At 51.6% G+C, this 26,369-nt stretch overlaps 7 protein-coding genes across 8 annotated transcripts; 4 read left to right on the forward strand and 3 right to left on the reverse strand.

Moving 5' to 3' along the window:
- Positions 1–168: 168 nt before the first annotated feature.
- Positions 169–1,834, forward strand: PV10_01371 (uncharacterized protein). The gene is made up of 3 exons (XM_016365577.1): positions 169–381; positions 453–1,006; positions 1,062–1,834. The coding sequence occupies exons 1-3, from the start codon at positions 331–333 to the stop codon at positions 1,633–1,635; spliced, it is 1,179 nt and encodes a 392-aa protein (XP_016229226.1). The 5' UTR covers positions 169–330; the 3' UTR covers positions 1,636–1,834.
- Positions 1,835–1,896: 62 nt separating this feature from the next.
- Positions 1,897–3,624, reverse strand: PV10_01372 (uncharacterized protein). The gene is made up of 2 exons (XM_016365578.1): positions 3,139–3,624; positions 1,897–3,047 (listed from the first exon to the last, which is right to left on the reverse strand). Exons 1-2 carry the CDS (start codon positions 3,310–3,312, stop codon positions 2,172–2,174), a joined length of 1,050 nt encoding a protein of 349 aa, XP_016229227.1. The 5' UTR covers positions 3,313–3,624; the 3' UTR covers positions 1,897–2,171.
- A 176-nt stretch (positions 3,625–3,800) lies between these two features.
- On the reverse strand, positions 3,801–6,107 carry PV10_01373 (uncharacterized protein). Its single transcript, XM_016365579.1, has 4 exons — positions 6,060–6,107; positions 5,680–6,013; positions 5,530–5,624; positions 3,801–5,470 (listed from the first exon to the last, which is right to left on the reverse strand). Exons 2-4 carry the CDS (start codon positions 5,690–5,692, stop codon positions 3,926–3,928), a joined length of 1,653 nt encoding a protein of 550 aa, XP_016229228.1. The 5' UTR covers positions 5,693–6,013; positions 6,060–6,107; the 3' UTR covers positions 3,801–3,925.
- Positions 6,108–6,157: 50 nt separating this feature from the next.
- PV10_01374 (uncharacterized protein) lies at positions 6,158–8,246 on the forward strand. The gene is made up of 3 exons (XM_016365580.1): positions 6,158–6,355; positions 6,451–6,606; positions 6,780–8,246. The coding sequence occupies exons 1-3, from the start codon at positions 6,277–6,279 to the stop codon at positions 7,265–7,267; spliced, it is 723 nt and encodes a 240-aa protein (XP_016229229.1). The 5' UTR covers positions 6,158–6,276; the 3' UTR covers positions 7,268–8,246.
- A 4,067-nt stretch (positions 8,247–12,313) lies between these two features.
- Positions 12,314–15,563, forward strand: PV10_01375 (uncharacterized protein). Its single transcript, XM_016365581.1, has 2 exons — positions 12,314–13,473; positions 13,523–15,563. Exons 1-2 carry the CDS (start codon positions 13,081–13,083, stop codon positions 15,215–15,217), a joined length of 2,088 nt encoding a protein of 695 aa, XP_016229230.1. The 5' UTR covers positions 12,314–13,080; the 3' UTR covers positions 15,218–15,563.
- A 4,621-nt stretch (positions 15,564–20,184) lies between these two features.
- PV10_01376 lies at positions 20,185–22,137 on the reverse strand. Of its 2 annotated transcripts, XM_016365582.1 has the most exons (3): positions 22,029–22,137; positions 21,828–21,928; positions 20,185–21,774 (listed from the first exon to the last, which is right to left on the reverse strand). In XM_016365582.1, exons 1-3 carry the CDS (start codon positions 22,030–22,032, stop codon positions 21,178–21,180), a joined length of 702 nt encoding a protein of 233 aa, XP_016229231.1. In that variant the 5' UTR covers positions 22,033–22,137; the 3' UTR covers positions 20,185–21,177. The 2 variants fall into 2 exon arrangements, with proteins under 2 accessions (XP_016229231.1, XP_016229232.1); XM_016365583.1 differs by lacking the exon at positions 22,029–22,137 and having other exon boundaries at positions 21,828–21,972.
- A 182-nt stretch (positions 22,138–22,319) lies between these two features.
- On the forward strand, positions 22,320–24,490 carry PV10_01377 (uncharacterized protein). The gene is made up of 3 exons (XM_016365584.1): positions 22,320–22,469; positions 22,520–22,834; positions 22,880–24,490. Exons 1-3 carry the CDS (start codon positions 22,407–22,409, stop codon positions 23,390–23,392), a joined length of 891 nt encoding a protein of 296 aa, XP_016229233.1. The 5' UTR covers positions 22,320–22,406; the 3' UTR covers positions 23,393–24,490.
- Positions 24,491–26,369: the final 1,879 nt, after the last annotated feature.

Genomic DNA, 26,369 nt, shown 5'->3' on the forward strand with positions numbered 1-26,369 from the left:
AGGTTTTGAAGGAAGGAGGGCGACCGTGGAATTGACCTATTGAGTCATTGGAGATTGCCAAGATATTATTCCACGACTCACGTGGTGTCCGGCCTTCCAATGTTTGCCATGTTTGCCATGTTTGCATCATCAAATCCCCCATCAACGCCTTTCTTCCATCCACCGCCGCGGGTGCCACAGGTTGACAAGGCTTCGACCCTCTTACGCAGGCCAACTAGTGTCATTGTTGGGGTCCCCAGTTACTTCTTTACTAGCCCTTGTTTTCCTCATTGCTTGCCAGTTCTACCCATCACTCTTGTTTGTTTCCCCTTCTCTTCGCGTCATTTCAGCATGGAGGTAGCCCCGATCTTGACATTCAAGGCGGGCTTGTGTGACTTGGACGTGAGTACCAACACTGACAAGATGCTAATTGCAACCTCCAAGGTGGCCCGACTAACAGATACGTGACGCAGACATCCACCACACCTCCCAAGGTAAAACCATTACCGACTCCCGGCTACCTATACCTCTACGCAGACGATGATTTGATCCATCTGTGTTGGCGTCCGCGCTCAACTCCTGTCGACCAACCTGAACTTGATCTCCTGATGCTTCCTCAAGATGGAACATTTGTCCCGTATCAAAAAGCAAATGGCAGAATCTACGCTCTCAAGTTCTCCTCTTCCTCCCAGCGGCATCTGTTTTGGCTGCAATCTAGGAGTCAACACCCTCATGGAGATCCGTCATTCTTTAGCGCACGAGACTTAAAACTTGGAGAGATTGTCAACACTTTATTGCAAGGTGAATCGGTAGATGTCGAAGGAGAGATCGCCAACCTACCGCGCAATGATAACAATTCTCCTGATGACGATGATGACGAGCCTATGGAGGATGTTGAAGGCACCAACCATGACAGAAATCGTGCTCCATCGAATGCTGGAGGTGGTGCAGGTCCAGATGCTACAGGCGGAGACGTTCGTGAAGAAGGGGAGCAGTCAAGAGAAGGTGGCGCCGATGGCGGTCGAGCGTAGGTAATACATCCGTCTCTACTTGCCTAGGTATTTGTGTCTAACCCAACGCAGAGCTTCAGACAACATGGACGTCAGCAGTATTGTTCAGAACTTTATCAATTCTATGGGCGGCCAAACAGGACAGGGTGCGAGTCGGCAAGGAGCACATCAAGAACGAACCTTTACCACACTTGCTGACCTATTAACTCCTCCCTCAACCATACCATGGATTGATTCTGCTGATGAAGAACTGGTGGATCAACTACTGCAATATCTACCGCCGGCGTTGGTCACCCTAGCGCAAGAGGCTGATGACTTGGCAAATCTGAATATTGATCAAGCATCCGTTCAGGCCGCCGAACAAACTCTGAGCCTTGCTCAGAAGAAAGATATTCTCCGAAGAGTGCTGCGTTCACCCCAGCTTTCACAAAGCCTATCAAGTCTTACTGTTGCACTTCGGGATGGTGGTCTGCCTAGCATCAGCGAAGCATTGAACATTCCTGTTCGCAATGGAGGCTACATGCGACGTGGCGGAGTGCCGTTGGGAGGTGGTGACGCTGTCGAAGCATTTCTAGACGGTGTCAAAGAATTTGTTGAAAAAGAAAACCAAGGAGGTAGTGGTCAGGACCATATGGAGACCGATTGAGAGCTGAGAACTTCTTTGGACCTATTCAAATTAGTGTCCCTTCATTCGATTCAAGCTGAGCGATTCATTCGACTGTCCTAGACCACGATAATCAAATTACCTTTGTTCTTCAGACATGGACGTTTACTTGTCTTATGTATAATCCAGCATCGTAGTGCGACGGAACTAGAGTAAATTATAAGGTAACCGAACAATGCCCCCACGAGCATCTTTCCATTTTATATTCCAAAATGAAACATTTCTTCCAGCCAGATGATCAAATTTGAACAAAACCCGTCTAATATCATTGACACGTACATACGCTATACAGAGGAATGAGGCGAGGCGAGGCGAGGCTATATCCTTCGCATGGTCTCATAGTTGACCACAACAGATCATACAAACCAGAGCTCATAAGATACATGTGTCCCTGCCCCAGTCCGAGTCCCAGTATGCTTCCGATTTTCCCAAGAGTGAGACCACCGCCACCGCCGCCACCGGCCCATGAGGCGATAAATGGTAAAATGTATTGTGGCATGTCAATCCACGAGGCGAAATCAATCGCTATCGTCGTCGCTACCGTCAATCTCGGCCCTGCCGTTCGGCTGCAAGCCAACAGCTCGACCCGTTTTATGATCGCGGCCTTCCAACTCGTCATCGACATCATCCCCTTCGTTGCCGTCATTGTCGTCACTATCGTCATCTTGATCTTCGTCGTTTTCGTCATCATCCTCATCGTTATCCTGACCTTCCTCTTCCTCTTCCTCCTCATCATCCTCATCATCCTGATCCTGACCACCTTCATGGTCCGACTCCGTCTCATCATCTTTCGCCTTCCCATTCGTATTGGCAGCCGGCGAAGACCCATACTCAGCAGTACGACTTGTTTTCCTGTTCTTCCTCATCCCTTTAACCCTCCCTGCACCACCACTCGCCATCCCATCTCCATTCAATTGCGAGTCCAGCATATCCTGCTCATCACCATCATCTTCATTTTGATTATCGTCATCTTGATCTCCAGTCGTCTGCATGCGCCGGGCTTTCTTGCTACTAGGCTCACCCCTTTCACCGTCTTCCTCGGCTCCCTCTCTCGCTTTATTGGATTTTCGATCCTTGGCACCTTTTCTCTTCTGCATCAAGACTTCTTCGTAGACGGCCAGTTCTCTCTCAAGACGACCGCCCAATCGTCCGTCCTTGCCCACAGCCCCCAATTGCATGACATTGTCGAATTCCAGCTCTCTCAACGCCTGTAGCACGTCTTGTGGTGCTAGTGTCTTGCGCGTCGATTGCTCGTTGGCCGCGTGGGCTAGGTAGGAAATGAAGACGGTGGCGGACTTGGAAATGGCGAGGACTGCGTCGCGTTGGATCGACGTGTTGGGTGGAAGTGCACTACGTGCGAGGCGTTGGATCAGTGTTCGTGGTAAAAGGAGATCCTGTTCAGTTTTGGTCAGTATTCTATGGCTTTGTATTCGGGTGGTCCTGGGTTGGGGGATTCCGCGGCGGGCGGGAATGGCCATGACTTACATCGATTCCTACTCCGTCTCCGTGTCCCTGTCCGCCACCTCCGCTACTCGAAGGTCTCGATGGTTTGGAGTGTGCTTGAGTGGCGTTGGAAGCTGCTGTGACGTTGGAAATCATTGATACGTCGCCATTGGCGTCTGTGGCTGGGTTGGATGCCGTGCTCTTGCGTGGTGCCATTTTCCCGTTTGGCTGTTTCCCATCAGATATCGGTGTTGTTGAGTCTTTTCTTTTGAGTCGCAGGTGAGTCGCGCTAAAGCTGGCTCCTGATAATCTGGGTCCGGACAAGTCCTTGGTGGACTTTTGGTGGGTTTGAACGCGGGATGTTTGCTGAGGGGGCTTCTAGCAAGTGGAAATTATGGATGACTGCAGGTATATGACGGGCGCATCCAGAGTAGACTGTTATACACGTAGACGGTGGAGTGTTCCCAGGGAATAAAATGGGAGAGGACAGAAGGGTGGAGTGGGTGATGCTGTGATTGAAAAGAAAACGCGAGTAATTAATTACCTCGTGGTCGCGTCGGCCCGTCAAGATATACTATAAATCTCGCCTGCGACATGTCGAGTGGAGCGCATGCCGCCCAGAACGGAGACATGGCCAAGTACATCATGAAGTAAACAATACTCATCTACGGACCTTGAGAAGTTTAGAATTTGTTCTTTGTTGCTGTCAGAGGGTCATCTCGGTATCAATGCGAGGTTTGAATTATGCATGGTCTTTTTGCTATCGTTTGACAGATTTTATCCACGACTCCAAACACCTTACTGAACAGCCCCCGCCCTCATTAAATCATCATGACTCTATTTGCATCGCCTCCGAGTTTGTTTTGTCGTTTGAGTCATCACCCCAAAGTCCCTCAAGCTTGAATTCTGCAGCCCATTCTTTGACGATTTCCTTTCGGTCTGCACCGGTCCCAAGCTCCTTGTCAACGTCCTCACCCTCCACCATCTCGGTGTCGTTAGAGACCTTGAGGACTGGTGGCTCAACCCAGCCTTGGATTCTCCCATCTCGCCAGTCTGTGATCACCGTCATGGCTGCTGCGTTCAAATTGGGCACTCCACCCTTGCCCAACCTACCACGTTTCCTCGCCACTTGGACAAGGAAATCGGTGGTTTTGTCGCTTCCATTGAATTCACCAAGGGCCACCACTCCGTAGTTGGCGAGTAATTTCTCAAACAATGCTTCTGAGACAGATAGTCGAGCTAGAAGAAGGTTGATTGCGGGGATGGGGTCGGTCATCTGGCTAGGTGGTAGGGCGTTGAGAAGGATCAGCCTCGCCTCGTGCTCGGCTTTCTTTTGCAGTTTGCTTTCCCTGTCATGACCATCCACTGTTGATGGAAACACAATTCCGGGAGAATCAAGAATCTTCAGTTTGCTGTCAATCTTGACCTCTCGGAGGCTGGTTGTGACGCCGGCTTCGGAGCCAACTGGGCAGGCGAAGCTTTGTGTTCCCTTGTTCAACCGTGATGTCAAAGCATTGATGACGGATGACTTTCCGACGTTGGGATATCCAATGACTCCAACCGATATGGAGCGCTTCAGTTGTTTCGAGACGGCGTAGGATTTGAGTGAGCGAAGGAGGGTTTCTGAGGTGGCCTTGAGTGTGAGCTGCTTGTGATCAAATGTCTGAGCATTGGATGCTGGTGTGGATGCACGGAGAGGTATCGTAGGGAAATATCGTCGCAAGTGTGTAAGCCATCCTTTCAAAACTGGAGGTGGTACCAGATCAATCTTGTTCAGCACCAGAATCAGCCGCTTGGATCCTCCCTCGGCAGCCATAATCTGTCGCTCTACTTCTCTTGACCGAGTGCCCTCGGGGTCTCGCGCGTCCAGGACGTATAGCACCACATCTGCAGCGTCCAGGACTTGCTTGAAAATCTTGTCAAATGCTCGCCGGGACGAGTCGGGGTTTCGATGGTCGGCTGTAACTGTTTCGGAGACTTGTACTGCCCCGCCATTTTGCTCTTCGTCCTCGTCGTGTACGTCTCCAGAAAGCGCTCCGCCATCGTACTCTGCCGCTCGTGCTTGTGCAGAGGCCAGTAGAGCAGCCATGGGGTTTGCCGAGTCCCCTGTTTCTTCGTCGTCGTCGTCTTCATCCATGTCTTCTTCAAGAAGGTCATCGTCTTCGTCCATCATGTCGTCATCTTCCAAATCTTCCTCCTCAGCCAAGTCATTCTTTTTCCCATTCTTCTTCTCCTTGGCGGCTTCTCGCAATCTCTGGGCATTTTCTGCCTTTTGCTGTTTCTTTTGCTCGAGTTCTAGAAGGAGTTTGTCCTTGAAAGGAAATAGGTTTGGAATACCGGGGTCCTTCTTTAGGCGGGATTTCCATTGAGGGTTCTGTATGGGCCCGTGAATTAGCCTATATCCGTTGAATCGCCTAGATAGAAGAGACCAACCTTTTTCGACTCCTTGCGCGACTTTCTCTGTTTGGCGGCGCTGGCCTTCTCGATTTTATGTCGAAGTCGAACGGGCGTCCGTTTCGACTTTGAAACTGCAGATAGATCAGTAAACATATGGCGGGATAGACTCCACTGGTGTATACCTACAAGGCTTGACCATGTCTACGACCTCGCTCGTGGCAATTGCACTGGCGTATGGCGAAAGGATTAGATGTTTGGTGGTGCTGGTGAATGTCTTTCTGCATACAAAAAAGTTTCATGCATGGGTCCAGCGCCAAGAGATTTTTGGTCGGAGAATTGGAGACCGAGGGGTTGAACACGTGATCACATAGTCAAAATTCATGTCGAAGAGGGAGGAGATGCAATACCTTTCGTACATAAGGGCAAAAAAGGACTCATTCCGGTTTGTCCAGGGACAACCGTTGCAGATGTCGGTGAAGACCATGTTCATCTCGCTAATTGTGGCAACATTTGACGCGCTCTATGGCCATTAGAGAGATAGATATTTGGTTGGGGTAAAGGAATACAGGGTACGGCAGGCTTCCAAAAACAGAAATGTCCCCGGCGATGGCGACTGAATTTAAAGATGTTGACTTCCTCACCTCAAGCCTCTACACTCTGGAGTCATCAAGCGACATATACATAGATTTTTCTGCCTGTACTTTGATTGCATCTTGATTTCTCCAAGTTCCTGTTGTCCCTCCGTGAATCACTTTCTGCACATAGAGTCAGACAGAGGAAAGAATGGGCTCAATCGAGGCTCCGTCATTCTCCGCTCCACCACAGGTGGTCACAGCAGATGGCCTGCTGTTCGACTTTGACGGTATATACACCCTTGCCACGACAGACCCCGAGCCTGACACTACGTCGTGAAACCCTGATAAGAGAGCTAATATTTCCATTTCGCAAATCTGATAGGAACCATCATCGATAGCACAGAAGCAGTTGTCAAGTACTGGCACAAACAGGCAGCCTTGATGGGTGTCGATCCAGACGTCATCTTGGCAACGTCGCACGGCAGGAGGAGCATCGACACATTTCAGATCTACGACCCGTCAAAGGCGAATTGGGAATGTGAGTAGAAATGTGCTGGCTGTTGGTTGAGGCTGGCCCCCAGCCGAGGGGTGCGAATCGCCATCGTCACATGCCTGAGAAAGGACACATCTTCTTTCTTCTGCACTCATATCACACCATCCAATACGAGGAAGCGTGTCCCTTATCAAGGAGGCTAACTATGCGCCCACTAGACATCAGCCATCAAGAAGGTCTGATACCCAAAGACTTCGGCCGGGATGCCGTGGAAATCCCTGGGGCTCGTAAACTACTGGCGAGCTTGGAGGAGGCCAGACTGCCTTGGGCAGTATGCACTTCGGCCACGTCGGCGCTCTTGGGCGGGTGGATCGAAGTGCTGAAGCTGGCGCATCCACAAACCGTAGTGGTTGCCGAGGACGTTGAAAAAGGCAAACCGCACCCCGACCCATACCTCCTGGGCTGTAAGCGACTGGGCCTACCTGAGAGCTCTCACATGATCGTTTTCGAAGATGCTCCATCGGGTGTCCGTGCTGGCAAAGCTGCTGGTTACAAGGTTGTTGGTCTGGTCACGACCCACTCAGTCGAACAAATCGAGGCCGCTGGAGCCGATTGGATCGTGCGCGACCTAACCAGCGTAGCCCTATCCAAGTTTGAGGACGGCGTGATACAGATCGAGGTCACGGACGCTCTAGTCAGATCATGATGACATGGGATGGGGGGACGAAGGGGTCGTCTTGAGCTTTGAGCACTGATGGACGGACATCTGTGCTCGAGACCAGGTCACATCACAGGCGTAAAAGGTGTTGATGGGTAGACGAGATAGAAACCAATGGGTAATGATCTTCGATTCAGGTCCTTCTGCCAGGAAAGAGCCGCACGGGCAGATCAGATGACCCTTTGAGAGCCACAGAGCCACATCCGCCCCGATTTGGTTTTGTGGTCTGCTTACGACTCGTCCCGCCGCCGCTTGCCCGCAAGCATGATTGAAGATCATCGAGAGACCATTGCTTCGCAGTCTATCATTTTCAGGGTCGCACCAGCGAGCATCAATGGCTCCTGCTCGACATCGATCTCACACAGATCGTCCTGTTGCAAGGCCCGTGGTACCTGCGTCGATCCGGCGACATGTCCGGGCTGATTGGCGTCACCGAGCATGTTCATGCAATGCAGGCAGCCACGGTCAAGTCAGAAACGGCATGTGGTGGCCGTGACGGGCGGGCAGAGGGCCATGGTACAACGTGGCAAGCAAGCATCTGTCTCGGTACTGTCGGTCTGGACGTCAAGGGGAAACCTACCGTGTTGACGAAGCGGACCTGGACCAGGTCAACAGCGCCAGTTGGCGGAGCATCTGGGCAACAAAGAGGTGTCATCCGTCAGTTGGGGAGGCGATGATGGCCGGCTACTCCGTACACGTAAAGTTGTGGTCAAAGCGAAGCCGTGACGGCGAAGAAGCGTGGGCCGAAGAGGTATCAGTGCGGCGACGATGAATGGAGTCAAACGGGTCCCCAGGTCATAGGTCAGAATCCAGAATCCAGAACCCAGAGGCACAAGAGCCCAGACGTCAGGCTGTTAGTGAAGTTGTTAGTGCTTTGTAAAAAGTTGCAGTTAGACACTGGATGACTGGCCGTTGTCTCGAGCGGTCCCTAAGCCCCGCTACAGAACAAAAAGACTGTACGTACATACATCCGAACTTCTTCCACAAAAGCCCAAAATACGATGGAGGGCGTCTTGGTTCCACCTTGGGTCCAGATTCTCAAACCTTGGACATGAGCAACTCTCTCAGAACAGGAGCATGGGGGACGATTTGAGAAACAACCTTGCCGGAGCCGATCAATCAGGAATCGGCTACCATCGTTCTTGGAGGCACGCGGGGGTGCCCATGCCTAATTCGGCCGGGGGTTATGAGACAGTTGAAGCAGAGGAGAAAGCATCGTCGAAAAGGCTCAATTTCACGACATGATTGGATCAAGGATAGCTGCATGGAAATTAATTAGCCCAGAAGCCATCGAATGAGTGACGTTTGGGCTTTACTTGTCACTGCTATTATTATTTCGAGTACGATGGTAATCTGTACTACTCCCTACATCGAGGCATGAAATTAAGGATTTGGCCCTGGACTGAATCCAAGGGATTGGGACTCGAAGATTGCCACCCTTCCTACACGAAGAAACCTACTCCGTACCTAGGTGCCTAGGTAGGTACCTAGTAGTTGATTGTTGAATTGCCGACCCTCAGATTACCGTGAGAGGCTTGGCTTAGAAACGGCAGCTTCCAAGTCGCAACAAATGCCGCCCCATCTCTCTATCACCCACCACTAAACGAGAGTCGTCGTATCCGTTGGTGTGCTGCTAGGGATAAGCGAGCCTCGGAGGATTTTTCCCTCCATGTTTGCGATCGCGTTCAAGTCAATCAGGCCTAGTTCCATGTGGTTGAGGCAAGAAGTTGAGACAGGCGAGATCTCAGGATGTCTTGGGCCCTCAAGCGAGGATGAAAAGTGGGAAGTACTAGGTAAGTAGTGCCGGGGTGCTTAGGAGTAAGGCCTAACAGTGCCTGGCTTTGGGAGGTAAGGTCACCAAGGTACCCATATCGGAACGACTCCGGTCTGCAAGCTACAGACCACAACCTACAGGGTCCGGCGAGACTGTTCACAGAAAGATCTCTACGCCATGTGTTTACGATACTCGTCACGAGAAGCAGCACTAGAGTTTGACCTGCCTGCATTGGAAATTGCCTGTGTTCTTTTGTCCTGCAAGGATGAACCAACCCTCTTTGGCGAGTAGCCATGCGAGGTACACTTATGGAGTAGTGGTTGACTTGAGAAATGGGGACCTATCAATAAATGGGGGAGCCCATGAGACGAGTTCTATGAAGTGGGTTGGGAGCCCGCAACTCCAGAATCTGCTCTGCTCCGTAGACATTTGGGCCAGAACCCTCCATGGCGTGTATATCAGACATTTGAGTGGCTCCGCGGCAACTACTGTAGGCATCAGAGAGAGATTCTGCGCATGGGGCAGGCAAGGTGAAATTGAAGTGCCAGCGGCAATTACGGTCAGCAACAGGGTTGCCAATAGAGAGGGCGTAGCCTATAAGGAAGCAGCTTGATTCGGGCCCCTCGGGTCTCTGGTAGGGATATCGCTGCAGGCAGAAACGCCCATACAGGCCCCAAAACGTTGCCCAGGTTTGGCAAGTGGGGTGAGAACTCAGCTGTGTCTGACGTGTACTCCGTGCAGTATGTCGCCACTGATGCAGGTACCAGATTGCTTTGTGTATCATCCTGCCAATAATGCTTCTGATCAACACTCCTGTCCGTCAACAGGGTAGAGTCTTTGAGAATCGGGCAGTTTGACAGGCTGTGTGTTGGGCTTGAGGCATGCATATGAGGATTCTCCAGGCCATGATGCGCTCAAAGATGGATGATGATGCAGGCGGAATCATGGCCGGCGCAAAATCCCGGCGGTTCACAGGTTGCGTGACATGAGTGTAAGGGAGCCAGAGGCGACAGAAGGAAGCATGGAAACGCGCTTTGTTCACGACGTGAACAAGCCCAGTGGCTCCAATTTCAGGTGCAACGCATGCTTGGAGATCTCTTGGGTTGACCCAGATGGTTCAGCGTAGGCGGCAATTCTTGAGTCAAGGACCACTAAACAGTGGGCTCTAGGCGCTACAGACAGCTGCACAGTTTCGGCAGCTTGCATGCGCCCGAATGCCCCAGCATGCCTAACTCGAAGCCTCCAGGCACGTCATTCTGGTTGGATTTAGGCTGGGGATGGCACAATTTACCCTGTATTTCACTCCAATCATGACCCCGGGCCCCTATAACTTCCTTGAGATTGGGTCGTCACACCGGCCCCGGTCGGGGGCAAAGAATTGTCCATCTCTCAACAGCCATCAGTGGCATTCAAGGGGTCAGGTTCCGCGATCCGCCCGCATCATCTCAGGAACTGGACAGGACCAGCGACAAGACGATCCATGACTTGGGCCCAGCCACCATTTGCCCCTTTGTTTGCTTTATTGTGGCACAGGAATCAGCGCTGCGTACATGAATGATGTATTAGATCCCTACGTACTGTCCGAGGGCATGACTACGAATGGAAAGCCCACAATGAGCTTTCAGCTGTAAAAACCGAGTGGGTGTCGCGGCGGGTGGACGGCTCTGAAGTCAACAAGTGGATTCGCCTGTTGAATTGACCCTGGTAGCCTGAGCCGACAGGGATCCTCCATCGAACTCGGACTTTGTGTGTGGGTGGACAGTTGCTCACTTGCTGCAGGTCCCTACTCTGGCAGCTGGGGCTAAACTAAGGACTCCGACTCAAAGTCGGCCAAGACTGAAGTTGCGCCCGCAAAGAAGAACACAAGTGTCTGTTCCTGCATTGGCGCCGAATCCAGGTGAAGACGCCTGAGGCAGACAACCAATTGATGCGTCGAGCCGGACAATCTGCAGCATGAATCCACTGTGAGGCGACTGGATGTCTCCGTAATGCATCGCTTGTTTGTATGTCGGGTACTCGTGAAGAATGATTCGAGTCAAGAGATACGTAGCTAAAATGAGTCAAATGAGTCAAATGCAAGCAGGGTATGGATACCTAACCATGGGTCCATGATTGCATGGATGTCTTGGTGTTTTTGGGTTGCCATGGTTGGGTGGTGTGTGTGTGTATGCGTGCTTCGTACTGCGTACTGCGTGCTGCGTAGTGCGTGCTGTTACGATCAGCTTTGCCCAAGAATCGTGACCCAAGCTTGCGCCCAAGACAAGAGTGTGCAATCACCGATCGCCCTTCTCCCAAAACTACAAGGTTAGCCTGATTTTGTTCCTGGGTCCAGCCTGAGGCCACAGGCAAGAGGCAAGAGGCTCCAGCGCCTGAGGGCCGCAGGGCCACAGGGCCCGCAGACTACCCTCGTCGCCTCCCCCTCTCCTCCCCTCCCCATCCCCTCCCATGCCTACCGAGCGCCTCATCCGCGACTCCGAGTCGCTCGAACTGTTGAGTCTCGCTCGGCCACTTGACCTCAGCTTAGAGTTTGGCTTGAGGTTTGCATTACTCCGTACATGGATTTGACAATCGTCTGGAGGACGTGGCCACGGGCGTCAGTGCCAGTGCCAGTGCCAGTGCCAGCGGGATAAGAGGGCGCCTCCGAATTTCCCCTCCGTCCCTCCCTCCTTCCGCGCAGGGAAGCAAAAGTCAAAAGAGAAAGAAGGTGGTGATCTGGTCCACTCTGACACTTTGTTTTTTTGGCCAGAATTGACATTTTCCATTGCTCATCGATCATCCAAGATCGACCCCATCGCCCATCACCCATCCCTCTGCTACTGTACCACAGTACAGACCTCTCTCCTCATTTCGACTCGTCACTACTCCCTCGTCCTCCTCCATCCTCTATCTCCATCACGCAAAGGTCCCCACCGACTCTTGTGCTCTCAATTCTGCCCACCTTGACCGCAGGAGATCTCTCAAACCTCCAAGCGCAGTCGACATCGAGAGCAGAGTGGCCAATTGTGACGGTCTGACTGCACTCTCTGCCTCATCTCCAGAGTCAGCCTCCTGGTCCTGGCCAGTGTACCCTGGCCGAGGGCCCTTGTCCTAGTTCCTGATCCACTTTCTCGCCTAGCTTGCTTGACTCGCCTCCTCCGGCAGACTCCACCCACACGCTGTTGTCCACTCATCATCCTCCTGTCTTCAACGCTTCGACGCCTCATATCTCCACATCCACTGCCTTTCTGACGCTCTCCGTTCAAGTCTCTTCCACTCCCTCTGCCAAACCCGTCGAGCCTCTTTCCAGGTGCCGCCACAAGCTTGCGGTGCACTGATGACCTTCGCATCGGAAACCAAAGGACGTGCACCACTGTTGCTCCAGCTGTTTCCGTGTCGTCCATACATCACATTCTAAACTCTACTGGTCGTCTTTGTTTCTTTCTCTAGAACCATCACATCTGGCCAATATTCACGGTTCACGGCCATCTTTCCTTTATTCCAGACCACCAACGACAGGCTACCGACGAGTTGGCAACAACATCGCTCATATTTCCCCCGAACCTTGTTCCTTCTTGGTACTCCTCCGCCTTGTTTGAATCAGAGAGCCTGCTTCGGTCAAGCAAAACTACTGGCCTTTTCCTCCGACTATCATTCCTCCACTTTCCCACAACAACCACCCTTCAAACACACTGCATCGTTGTCCCAGGCCTGCTGGCAACTCGCGACCCAAATCGCCTCATCCTCTTGTACGATATCTTGGTCGCTCGCTCTGCTATATTAGCATCTGTCCAACAAACCTCTTATCCTCACCTTTCCTTGACTCCACCACGCCGTGTCGCCCGACTTCCGCGGCGTCAAATACCGTGCTACTCCTCGCCGGTTGTTCCCTGTATCCTCGTTCCTGGAAAGTTCTTGCCTGGTACTGGCCCTCATAGACTTCCTGGTCTCGACACATCTGTTTGCGACCCTGCTGGCCCAAGAGGCCTGATGCGGCACCTTGCCATGACTGTGGGATAAGACGAGCACAACTTGACCATTCTTGTTCGACATGGACCTCAGTGAGCAGGATCTGTATCAGCAAGCTCTGTATTCGACACAACAATTTTCGAGAAATCCTTACAAAGATACCCATTTGGCGTTTCCGCATCATCTTCAACAACAACAGCAATATTATGACTTGAACTACACCCCATATGTCCTCGGCCATCAGCAAGGCGTGGACGAATTCTTTCCTGGCTATGGAACAGAGTATGCCGATTTCATGTATCCTGGTATGGGTCAGGATGAATTTGGAGAAATGGAGGAGATATCAACACGACCTCGTTTGACCAAGGAACAAGTTGAGGTTTTGGAGTCTCAATTTCAGGCGAATCACAAACCCAACAGCCAGGTCAAACGCCAGCTTGCGATTCAGACCAAACTCACCTTGCCACGAGTCGCCGTAAGTACCTCAATAGATTGTTTGTTTGTCCCATACTGACGCTGTCCAGAACTGGTTTCAAAATCGTAGAGCCAAGGCCAAACAGCAGAAGAAGCAGGAGGAATTCGAAGCACAGAACGGTGGAACGGCTAATGACTCGAATGGGTCAACCTCGTCCAAACCTGCCTCGGCCGGCCCATCGTCGCCGACAAAGTCGATTTCATCTCCCAGCAAACGCTCAGTGTCTTCTCGACATGCTTCACCGTCGCCCACCAGAGTGAGGGACACATCCAAGGAAGCCAGTTGGGCCTCCCTTCAGCGCGCTCTTAACTCGGCCAAGGTCGCCCAGGCTACACAACCACAGCCAGGCCAGATCAAGCCGAGTATGGCACCTCCAGGACTTCCACTACAGGCGACTGCCATGAACCTACCAATCAGATCCAGTCGGCCCAATTCAGTCGCGCAGCATCCTTTGGGGGAGCCATGGGCGGTGCAACGGCCAGCCGGAGAACCATATCCATCTCCAATCACCTTACAAGACACCTCATTCGATTTCGGCTTTGATCAAGATACTTTCACCTCACAGCAGGCTGTCGAACAACCAGAAGCTCCGACCGATTACTCCTCAAGCGCATTTGTGGTCACTCCCGAGGACTGGGAGGAGCCATTGGCCACGCCCAAGAATGCTGCCGGCAGCTTTGACCCGTCTGCTGCTCTTCCATCTCCAGGCTTGACAGGCCCATCCTACCCCGGCTCGCGGCGTCAATCCACCACGGACGATCTGTCCAACAACTTCGGAAACTTTGCCTTGGCGAGCAGTTCACCCAACATTGTCAAGGCAAGGAGGCAATCAGAGACCATTCGTGCTCCCGAGAACGGCAACCTTGACATTGCAGCGAGAAGAAAACGACCACGGCCGGCGCCATTGACTTCATCGTCGCTGCGAAGTCGATCATATGGGGCCATGACGTCGGTGTCACCCACATTCCGCCACGGAACTGCCACGCCTCAGGCACCTCATACGGTCAGACACGTCAAATCTGCGGGCCATGGCCTCAACTCTCGATTTGCAGGGGTGCGTAAGGCGAGCTCGGCGCAGAGGTCTCCAATGTGTGTTTCGACATTCGCGGAGAATGAAGCCTTTCATCAATTGATGGCGCAGCAGGCGATGGCGGCACAATCATTGGCAGATTTGCCTCAGCCTATGCTGTCGCCCGGTGTCATTTCTGGCAGTCGTGTGCATGAACCGGAGAAGAACCCATTCTTTGCTCACAACATCGAAATGCCACACTCGTATCAACAGTCTCTCCACATCACCACTGCATCCCCACCCATCACACCGTTGGCAAGCGATTTCCTCAACCACGGTGTGCCGTCGCAGCCAGCGTTTGTTCCAGCGTCTGCACCACCACAGTATGCGTCATTTCCTGACTACACGCCGCCATACTCTGCGGGGCCTATGACCAACAGTAGTTGGTCGGATGCTCCTTTGACTTCGCCCGATGGCACGGCATTTCCTTCATCGTCGTATATGGGGTACATCAATCAAGGCGATGGTCTCCCAGCCAACTTTCAACAGTTTGTTTTGGCCTCGGACAAGACCGACATTTCAATCGATGGCATGAATGACCACAAGAAAACAGAATTCTATATCCAAGAATTCCCCAACCAACGACGAGAACATGCTCATGTCGCCCAGCAACTGCCAAATCAGACTCCCAAGAGCTACACATTTGCTAATTTCGCCCCCCAGGATTATGACTAGGTCAATTGGACCAGACCAAAGAATCTATTGCCATGTTTTTGCCAACTGGAAATGTGTACGGATACAACAGACAATGTTTGAATATTTTTGAGCGATTTGGATACCAAAATGAAAGAGGAGGACATTCATTCATGGAATTAACCAGCAAAGACCATTCTCTCAAGGGTGAGGAATGCAGATGGTTAGAAATGTGAACTTTAGTATTGGGGGCGCTCCACGGTACTCTCACTGGTGGGACATAATCCACACCGAGCAGACAGTACCATGGATATGACAACACGTGTAGCAAGATTAATAACAGACCCGTGACGGCCGCTAGCCTATTGAATGGGCATTTTCCACCTTTTACAGTATTCAAACTGTGTGTTTTTTTATTGAAAATCCTCGAGATCCATCACCGAACCATAAGCAGAGGTCATAATAAAGACAGCGGACATGAAGCCAGCCAGTCGGCCACAGGATACTGGTATGCACTAGTCCCAATATGGCAACATCACTTTCCTCAACTCCATCTCGTCATGACTTGCTCCTTCCTTCTCTTCCATCCACAAAAGATGCTCAAAATCTGCAGCCTGACTTGATTTCACCGTCCCAACTCATGCACGATTACTCATTTGCGTCTCCATGACTGGACTGGCACCTCTAGCCATGCACCTCATGACGATGGAGACTGTCCCGACGATAGCTTGATCAGACCGATCGCGCAAGGGAGTATTTCCCTTGGGCTTCAAGACATACTCCACAAGACGGCCTTTCCTCATGTGACATGGCGTTCACGACGCGATCAAAGATATGTCATCATATTGAACCGTGTATGCGTTGACCAACATGTCTGAGTGTCAGCAATGATTTCATTGGCTTCGACTCCCCATCGCCATGCTTTGCTGTGTACGCCATTTGAGCCAGCTTAAGAAACGACTGATTGTGCATCAACCCATGCTGAGCGATGGTGTCTTCTGCTTGGAATCTGGTACGAGGCCTTGGTTGATCACGTCTTGCCATGACTGGTCGTGACGTTCACATTTGTTTAACGATGACCGGGCCTGACATCCGAACCCTGTTCCTGAATCTCTTCTTTTGTATGCTCTCCGCAGCTTGTGGAAAATGCGTCGAGATCGGAGCTAGCATCTTGCATCCGAACCTTGACACACGATATTGTTCATCATCTGCATCAGCCCGATCGATGGTGGCTCCACCAGAATTCCCCTTAACCAGACACTGGCTGGATCTAACGTCTTGTCTCCCATACTACTGACTTTGGCCAATGCTGTACCCGGTACAGTGCCTTCTTAGACCATTGAGTCACCATATGCCCAGGTTGGCCCTAACGACATCTCAGAAGCAACCTTCCCCATATGATATTGATGCTGATCATGATGAATCATGCAACCGAATTCCCCCGCAACCGAATCCGACAACTGGGTCCACTGTCCCGTGTTGCCTGAAGTTTCAGGTCGGAAGTGAAGCATGATGATGATGGAATAGTCAGTACAGGTGAGATTCTGAGCAACGGCCTTCCCAAGTGATGACGATAGTGCTTTTGACGCCGTTCCTGAGGACAGGAATTGTCTATATAAACCCGTTGCACATCCCATCATCAAGCACTATTTCCTCCTTCTCATCTCATTTCATCTCAAAGATCATAAGCAAAACAGAAACATCAAAACATCACAAATCCCAAGTCCTTGACACAATCACCACACGTCAACATGTCCGACTACAAGCCCACTGGTAAGCCTCTTCTTAACTTGATTCCCTACCTCTCCGCACCTGGGCAGAAAGCTAAGTAATTTATCAGAACACGACGGTCTCCGCAAGGACGGTCAACCAGACCAGCGTGTCGGCACCGGTCAATTCGCCCAGGGCAAAGTCGACCCTCATGAAGCAGGAAAGGCCGGCGGTGAGACCGGTGGTACTTCCAGTGGTGGTGGTAGTGGCGGCAGCTCTGCACCTCAGGGCGCCGCCCATCAAGGTGGTGATGGACTGCGCAAGGATGGACAACCTGATCAGCGATTGAAGCAAAACCAGTAAAAGCAGGGGCTAGTATAACTGGAGGAAGGGCGAGGAATGTAGGGTGGTGACGAGACAAAAGACTCATATTTGATGACACTGTCAATAAGGAGAATGTGTTGTCATCATGGATGAAAGGGTGGGTTGTGGATGTATTGCTGTGTACTCTCGTGACACGCCAGGTACTGACTGGCCGGTCGATATAACGAGACAAACAGATAGTTAGGTATTCACATAGCAGTACAGACATCAACCTTGATCTCTTTTTCGAATTTGACCATGTGCTTGCTGTTCAAGTGTTTCGAGTCGAAGTGGAAGTGGTGAGGTATCTTCATACTGAAAAGATGATGATTTACTACTTATGTACTTGGATTAGAATCTTTCAACAGGCCAGGAAGTGCTACCTCTCCCCCCCTACTTGACGTGCCTAAGTATGTACCTACGGAGTTAGGTACCTTAGGTAGTTTTTGAGTACCACCCACTATACCAAGTCTACTTATTAGAACACTTCACATCCCATGAGAATATACCTACCTACCCCAAGTACTATAATAAGGAAAAACACAATCACCACCAAGAATAATAAATAATAATTTTGAATGTGTTTGGTTTTGTTTCTATTCATCCCATAGTAATAATATGCCACACAAAATGCAAATATGCATTTTTCTGGCTCGCCACACAGCGCGGCATCATTTCTCAGGGGGTATAATCTATTTGTGATGTCGTTGTACCCAACAAAAATGTGGTGTGTGTTGTGGTTTTGTAGAAAAAAAAGAATAAAAAAAAGGAGTACAACCAAAAAACCAGTCGCGTCCTTTCGGTGGGATCGTCTCATACCCTCGAGACTTTGGGATGTTGGGGAAGAAATGAGTTTTTCTGTACTTTGAAAAAAAGAAGAGAATTTCCAATCCTCCCCAACTCCTTCCCCGTTTCCCCCTCGTAGTTGATCACGACCTTCATTCGAACACTATACTCAACCTCGGAACACCCATGTTCGAGGGAGTCTTATGCGGGCTGAATTTCTTTCGAGGCAAGTGGATTCCCAACACCATCTCTTCGCTGGAAGAGGGTTGGCGGGTTCTCCCCGTAGTTAGAAATCCCGTCGCAAAAAAATACTTCCACTGCTTTCGTTTTGTACATTGGTCATTAAGACGGCTAGAAGATGTTTTTGCTTCAGCATCCCAGTCCCCAGAAACAAATCCATTACAACAAAGCCACCACGGCACCAACGACCACTGCTCCGAATGACATGTCGCGAGCGTTCAACTGCGAACCAGCGCCGGTGAACGTGGCGGGTGCAATGGGAACGGTACTTGAGCCTAGTGTCTGGACTGGAGGAGCCGCGACAGACGAGGCTGCAGGGGGAGCTCCGAATGGGTTGTCTGAATCTGATTCTCCGGCAGGGGGAGGTCCTGGTGGGCTAGGAGGACCAGTAGGGCCGGGAGGTGGCGATGGGGGGCCAGTTGACGCGGGTGGAGCTGGAGGGGGCGCTGGGGGGTCCACCAAGGGGATCTTGCCGGCGTTCTCAATATACTTCTCGATGGTGTTGGGGCTGTCCTTGGGAGGGTTGATGACCATAGCCATACCACGTTGGCAATGGTTGGTTTGACCACAGTACAGCCAGATGGGCTTGGTATCGTTGACGAGGACATTGTAGACTGGTGTGAAGGGCTCAGAGCCAGTGACGGGGATGAAGCCAGATCGAATACCAGGTCGGATGTCTGAGGTCAGGTCGGCGGCCAAAGGCTTGCAGGGGTCGGCAAAGCTAGACTCTGTGATGGTGTGGTTCTGGTTCGAGAAATCAGTAATTGCTCACTCGCGATTTTGGCTGATAACTTACCTTGGGGAAGAACTGGAATTGAACAACGGAGCCAACGGGAGCATGCACTTGGTTGGGGAAGTACTTCAAGCTAGCATTCTTGTCTCCAACAGCAACAACCTGGACAATGATCTCGCCAGGCTTGGTCTGTTGCGGTGGGGGGGCACCAGTGGGAATTGGGATACAGCCAACTGGGCATGTTGCGATGGGGGCAGCAACTGGAGGACCGGGAGCAGGGGGCTTCTTCTCCCAGGTCGACCATCCTTGGCCACCGGAGGAGTAGCTGTCGCTGGAAGGAGTCCAGTCCTTGGAACCGCCGTGACTACCACCTCCTTGACCTCCCCACGAGTCGCCTCCCCATGAGTCATGACTGGTAGCAATAGCCGTAGAGGCGAGGATTGTTGATAGCAAAAATGTTCTGAGAGACATTGTGAATGGCTGATCTGGAAATTCTTCGAAAGTGATTTCTTCCCTGAGATGAGGGTGTAATGGATGCGAAAGACAACGAGCGACCGGCGCAAGGAAATAAACTGCAGCGCGTCAAGCAGCTGAAGGAACGAAATAGACCTGGAACGGAAAGAGGTCAAAGCAACAATGCAACAAAAGACGGTGATGGGAATGGAGAAAGAAAAAGGGTTTCCATGGAGGGACTGCAACCGCTTCATAAGTAGGCGAGAAGAGGCGGCGGTGCATACCTGACAAGGGCAGCAATCACTCATCTCTGCTCCGAGGCTAAGAAAATGGATCTGAATCTCCCGTGAAGCTGGAACTGATCGAGTCTCGACACCTGGTCGCTTCTGGCCCCGTACGGAGTAGGGTTGGAAAGTAGTTTCAATGTCCAGCGTTAGAGATCAGTCTCAGATAGGCAGGGTCTGGGGGGTGGTTAGAGGCCAGGAGAAGGACACAAAAGGCATAGCCAGGCGCAAAATAGCACCATGGGCGTCTACATTAGGCGTGTGACTTGGGCCTTGGTCCGTTTGAGGTTGCACGTCAACAGTGGTTGGCATTCGCTGAGATGTTTTGTCTTGTGTTTGGAGGAGTCGATCTGAAGCATCTCCTGTTTCGTGGGAGGGAGGCGCCTGCCCTCAAAGCGTCTAGTTCCTTCCCTTTCAGATGTCTTCTTGGCTCGTTTGTTGGGTTTATCAGCCTTGGCATTATTAAGCGAGAATTTACGCCCTGGAGCCTTGCACGTTTCGACGGGTCTTGGTAAGACATTCATCTCAGCCTTGCCAGGTTCGTCGCATTCTACTTTGTCCACTTTCACCGTCAATTCGTGGGCGAAGACAAAATGTGCCCCGCGGCACCGTCCTTGTGTCGCTTAATTCACTTCCGGCCCATTACGTTGACTTGGTGCGATCTAGATTGCCGCTGGAGTTAGACCCCAATCTCGCCCTCGGAGGATGGGGTCCCTCAATAGATCCACCACCTCAAATCTCTTAGCCCATGAGACCTTGCCCCAACATTGATCAAAGCCAGCAAAGTACGGAAAGTCACTTTTCCGAGTTTCATGCTCAGTCCTTGTCATATAGCAGAGGACGAGGATTGTCGGAAGTGTCGACGGCAGAGATCCTTTCCGAGAGTGGTCCACAGTCTTCTGTCGCAATCACTCGTCGCAATTTGATTTCAAGAAACCTGATTGTCGCGACATTGCAGTCGTTCATACATAGATAAAGCTGCCAGTATCCCCACCGAAGCTTGGCCATGCCATGGAGATGCGTGTAGTTGGTAGCTAGAGTAGCACTGCCCGGCCCGGAAGATGTGTATCCTGTTGCAGATGATTTGAGCCTTGGAATTCACCATCATGGTAGTGACTGATGCTGATGCAAGTTGCATATTGCATATCAGACACACCGTCCACATACTGTAACATGTTCCATATCAATTCCCACCTACTCCTACGACACCAAGAAACCCCTTCAACATAAACGCTGCATACCAATAACCATCCGTGTATTCTGAATCTCTTCAAAGAATCAATGCTCCAATCCAAGTCAAAGTCCTGTTAACCTTGCGCAGACAACGATTTTAATCAGCCCCTCTTGGAAAGTGTTCCGGGTGAAGATTGCCGGATCTCTCGGGTGGGGCGGCAGAACCAGTCCTGGCGCTGATTGAACCCTAGTGGCTATCCTTAAGTCATCGTATATCCATGAGTCGGTGTAGCCATGAAGTTCCACTGTCCAGGCGGGAGATTATCGCGCTGACTAAATGGGGGAGTGGTTTGGGCCGAGTCATGAATACCGGTCAGAGCTGGGTCAACATCATCTTCTGGCTTGCGCTTTTTGGGACGACCGCGTGGACGATTGGCATTGGGAGGGTCTAGAACATATTCCTCCTTCAGCTGCATGGAGATACTGGGATCGTAACCACGTTCACGAGCAAGCCTGCGTAAGCCAGCCAGGACTTTGGGATCCATGCCCGTGATTTCTTGAATTCTCTCTGAAGAGATGCTGGCTTCGGCCAAGGCCAGCGCTTGAATGCGCACGGCCGTGCTGTGCTCCTGCATCTTCAAGACCTTGGGAGCCTTTGCTTCAGCCGACTTGTGTGGCCACTCATTGCTCCTGAAAAAGGATTGAGGGTCTGCAGCTTGACGCGTGATGCTGGTCTCAACTCCAGCTTCTTTCATGGCTTCGAGGTATGGTTGACAACCTAGGAGATGGAGGCGCTGGCGCGAGGTGTGCTGCGCCATTTCCCTTCCACAGTATTTGCATCGCACCTGTGCTAGTTTCTATGGCCACCTTGTTAGTTGGGGTCCGCGTGAGGAGTCAAAGGAGTGCCGACATTGATTTGGGGCGCACCCGGATCTTGAGGAATGATGTCCCATGCTGAATGGGTCTCAGTGTCACCCGGCTTGTTCTTGTAACCCCCAGAACCAGGACCACCTGTGGGACGATGACATTGTCAGTAGCTGCGTCGTGGCGACCAGACAACAATGCTGCAGAACAAAGCACAAATAGTGGACAGTGATAGATGTTCACATACCCATGGTTGAGTCAAGGGCAGGCCAACGGGTCAGCCTTGCGAGTGGATTATATGTCGTCTTTTGATCGTGGAACGCGAAGAGATGACGAGGAATAAACGCGAGAGGCGGTGGGAGACAAGCTGTAGACAAGGTGTAATTTGCAGAATTTGCAGCCGAGATTCTGACAGACAGCCTGACCAGATGACACGCTAGGCTTGATTGGGATGTCCAGAGGCTAGTGCCAATTTGGATGCCACAACACACCCCACGTGGTTGAATGAGGCGGTCGCACCTTAACATTGACCCCAGGATGAAGACACGACGATGTGAGGTCCACAAGGCCGACGTTTGAATCATAGTTACCTCTTGTATCTGTCTGGCCAGGAGCAAAGCCCACGATGACAGACGCGTCACAGACCGCGTCAGCATTGCTGACCGAACATCTCCAATACACACCCTTGGTAATTGTCGCATGTCAATAGTGTGATTCAAGTCGCTAACGTCGCTTTAGTCGCTCATCGACGACATCATCAATTCCGTGAATGATCTGGTATACCAAGGGGTGGGCAGCTTGGAAACGGGGTTGACCTCGACACCGCCCGAACGACTTGGCTACAAAGCCACAATTACCACAAACGAGCAAGGCAGAGAAGAGAAGGAATTCCCAGAGGCAAAACAAGAGATTGAGGAAGGCCTACACAAGTTGGAGACACTGTTGAATTCCACTATCGACAAGAACTTTGACAAGTTTGAAATCTACGTCCTGAGGAACATTCTGTCCGTCCCGGCTGATCTCGTCAATTGGGTGCGCCTCGCTCATTACGAGGTAAGTTTAATTCCTGACTTCCTCGACTTGTTGCTAAGATGACAGAACGTCTCCTACCCCCCAGCGCAGGATGCCGCAAAGCCCGAGGATATCCAGCAGCTTCGGCGCAAGTTGGCAGCATCACGCACAGTGTCCAGGGCCCTCTCAGAAGAGCATCAGCGAAATGCTATTCTCATTCGCCAGTTGAAGGGTCTCGCAGAAGGAACTGACCACACAAACTTGTCTTTTCTTACCAACACTTCGACGCAAGCATCCCAGTCACTTGCCAGCAATACAAGCTTTGTGCTCTCACAGATGCCCGCCCTACGGTCCCTACTGGCAGACTTGCGGCCCAAGTTGGCAGCCCTGCACGCGAGCAGAGCAAAGATTGAGCCAAGTTCGGCCAAGGACGAAATTCGACAAGATCGGCGAGGTTATATTGAACAGCGTACACGTGCCCACCTGGAGCGACACGGACAAGGTATGGGAAGCGATGACCCGGTAGTGGGCGGGAGAAGGGTCGACCCTGAAGAGGTGCAGGCCTTGGAAAAGGCGGCAAGCATTTTCGATCCGACGTGAGAACTCCATGGGGACCGCAACCGATCCTCCCTGTACAGACTCACTATGGGATGCTTGGGTGGACGTTAAACGACTTAACGCACGTGTCCATGGGGCAAGGCTCGAGCAAGTGGGTCACTCTCCTGCAGAAAACATGAGGAATTTGCCGACGAGCCCAATTGAGGGTGGTATCCTGCTGATTCCGGAAGTGTTTTGTTGAATTGAAGGCCCAGCAGACGACTATGTTCTGCATATGACTGGAGTCATGTGCTGCCTAGGTGAGACCATGTGGGGACTATCGCCCTCGTTGGCGAGGATCCCTAGGTATGCAAAGAGGCCGCAATCATAAGCGTGTCTGTAAAGACAACTTGGTGGCTTGCTAGTGCGAGGTCTTTGAAGGAGGTGGAGTGAAAGTGGAAAGAAGTCCCCAGACGTGCGCTGGTCATCCCAACAAAGGAAAAGCGATCGGGGCTGGATTGCAGTCCAGAAGTGCTTTGTTGCAGCGGCTTCCTGCAACCATAAGTTTGGCCTCTGGACCTAATGCAACAAGACTGTCTGACAGGGTCAGTCGACAAGAATCAAACCGGTCTTTATGGCCCTGGTAAGGGTCTCTGGTGCCCGTGACGGCTCCGGTGGAGGCTCCACGGGCATGACATTTGGATCCGGCTACTGTCGTCAGACAAGACTCTTAGTTTCGTCAGCATGGGTGTTGGTGGCCAAGTGGGGGTCGAACATCTACGGATATGTTCATACCGCAGTCAAGGTAGAAGAAGTTCCATGTAGCTTGGAGGGATGCTGCATGATTGATCGAGTGTTGTCAAACCGTTCTCTCGCTCTACAGGCACGACAGGATGTCGATTCCCAGGTACCTAGAGACATGTTTCCACTCGATCTCAATGCCCATCGACCAAGACATCGATCGCCGCATCCCTGATGAGTGCGACTGAAAGGGCTCCAGGTTATCTGGCACACCATTCTGAGTCTGGCTTAGCCTTGCAGAATGGGAGGTGCCAGCACAGCAATGACTGCGTCAAGCGAGGTTGGCCTGCACTCGAGTATCGCAACCAAAGCCACTTTTAACCATCCATAATCTGGTGGGAGGCGTGTTCTTGTCCAAAGATAGGTACAGTAGAGACAGCGAGGTCTCTACGAGGAGACTAGTCAGAGTGCTGTGAAATGCCAACAGAGGCGTGAGAAGCCATGCTCGCCCCCATCAGGATCAAGGACTCTGTTCTCTTGTTGGACTGGACCTGGGGTCGTGTTTCGAACCCTGGTTGCCGCCTTCCACACTGGCGCTCCAGCTGCGGTCCTGCCCAATCACGCCTGCTGATACCGCCAAGGCCCAGGCTGCAGCCGCCCGCAACTTCTCTTTTTGGACTCCGGGCCTTCCCCCCGTGACGACTCGCTGTTGTTCTCTCATCTGCATCCTTATCCTTCTTCCTCCCAGGTCCAGCGTCTAAGGAGGTTGGTGGTCGCCATCCTATTATTGCTGACAGCGACCTCTGGTGGCCTCGTTCCTCGAGACCTCCTATCCAACGCTTGGTTCGCTGTAACCGCTGTCCACAATGCATTTGCCGCCATCATCATGGATTTGATTCGGTCTATGAGAAGGATTGAGACCATCTCCAATCTTCAGAGTGTTACTTTGAATAGCTCAAGCGTCAAGATCCGCTCAGCTCCAGCTTGTCTTCCGCTCCTCCAAGCCGATCAGGTAAAATCCCAAGCGCTGTGCAATGATATACTCCATGAAGAGACCATTCAATAAGAAACTCTCCTTGGCCGTGCTCCTTCCCAAAACACTTCATCTCAGTCGCCCTTTCCATTCTTTGAATCCTGGGTTCCCCTTTTGTTGCGCTGGATTCGCAGTTCTCAATCTTTTCCAATCCATCTGTGTTGGCTTGTTGATTCATCATTTTGCACTTCATCATGGCCCAAATCTCGTCCGACCGATCCTCGACGGGAAACCGTTCCAATCACTCTCTTACACTCTCTGGAGCACAGAAGCAGCCCTCCTTTGACACCACAGCACTGGCAATAGTCCCCTCTCCTTTGATGACATCGTCTCTGTACTCTCGCAATTCTGCCACGTCAGCTGAAGAATCTACCTACCTGACACGGGCAAAGTTGCTTCGTTGGAGTCGGCTGTTGCTGGCTGTCTTGATCATCGCCATAGGCGTCACTGTAACGGCCTGCACCGGCCATGTCATCAAGAGATACAACTCGACACACTTGGGACCAGACTTTCATCTTCCACTCTGGCCACTGAATGTCGACCTTCGACCTGCTCTGGCAGTCTTGGTATCTGCTGCGATTGTCACCGCGGGCACTTTGGGATACGTTGTCTTTTCCTTCATTCCGACTGTGAGTCTCTCTTTGTACCACTTGAAGACTCCGGACGCCCGACTGACATTCTTGTTCAGCCTCATTCCCGCACACTTTTGTACAATATTTTCTTTGCCGCTGCGTCTTTGATTGGACTTATTCTGTGCCTTTTTGCCCTGTCATTCAACCTGGCTCTTACAAATCCGACCATGACACACCAGCGAGACTCTCTACAGTCGTGGACTTGCAAGTTCTCACATGGTGCGGCCCGTTTCAGTGCCGACGCCAAGCAGCTTCACCTACCCGTTTATCTCGATGATGGAATGACAATCCCAGCTGGGTTCAAGAGGCTTTGTTCTGAGAGTGAGGTCAGTACGGGGCTCATGATGGCGATGCTAGTCTTGGAGTTTCTCGGCTGTATCATTTCTCTGACTGGCGTTTTGCTCGAGTTGAGAATTAACCAGGCGCGGAGACTGCGATACAGCGCCGGTAATGAGAGAAGAGAGAAGGAACCCTTGCCAATCTAGAGGTCTGGGCCCAGAACAAGAGTCAAAGGCACGGCGCATGTTATGTCAACAAGAGAAAAGGGTCATGTCGGACAGGGTCCAAGACACCCGAGTTACGACGTTGACAAAACACAATGGTGTGCTTTGAACAGGTGTCTCGGGAGGTGGTG

The sequence above is a fragment of the Exophiala mesophila genome (genome assembly GCF_000836275.1).
Source record: "Exophiala mesophila strain CBS 40295 unplaced genomic scaffold supercont1.1, whole genome shotgun sequence".
Lineage (NCBI taxonomy): Eukaryota > Fungi > Ascomycota > Eurotiomycetes > Chaetothyriales > Herpotrichiellaceae > Exophiala > Exophiala mesophila.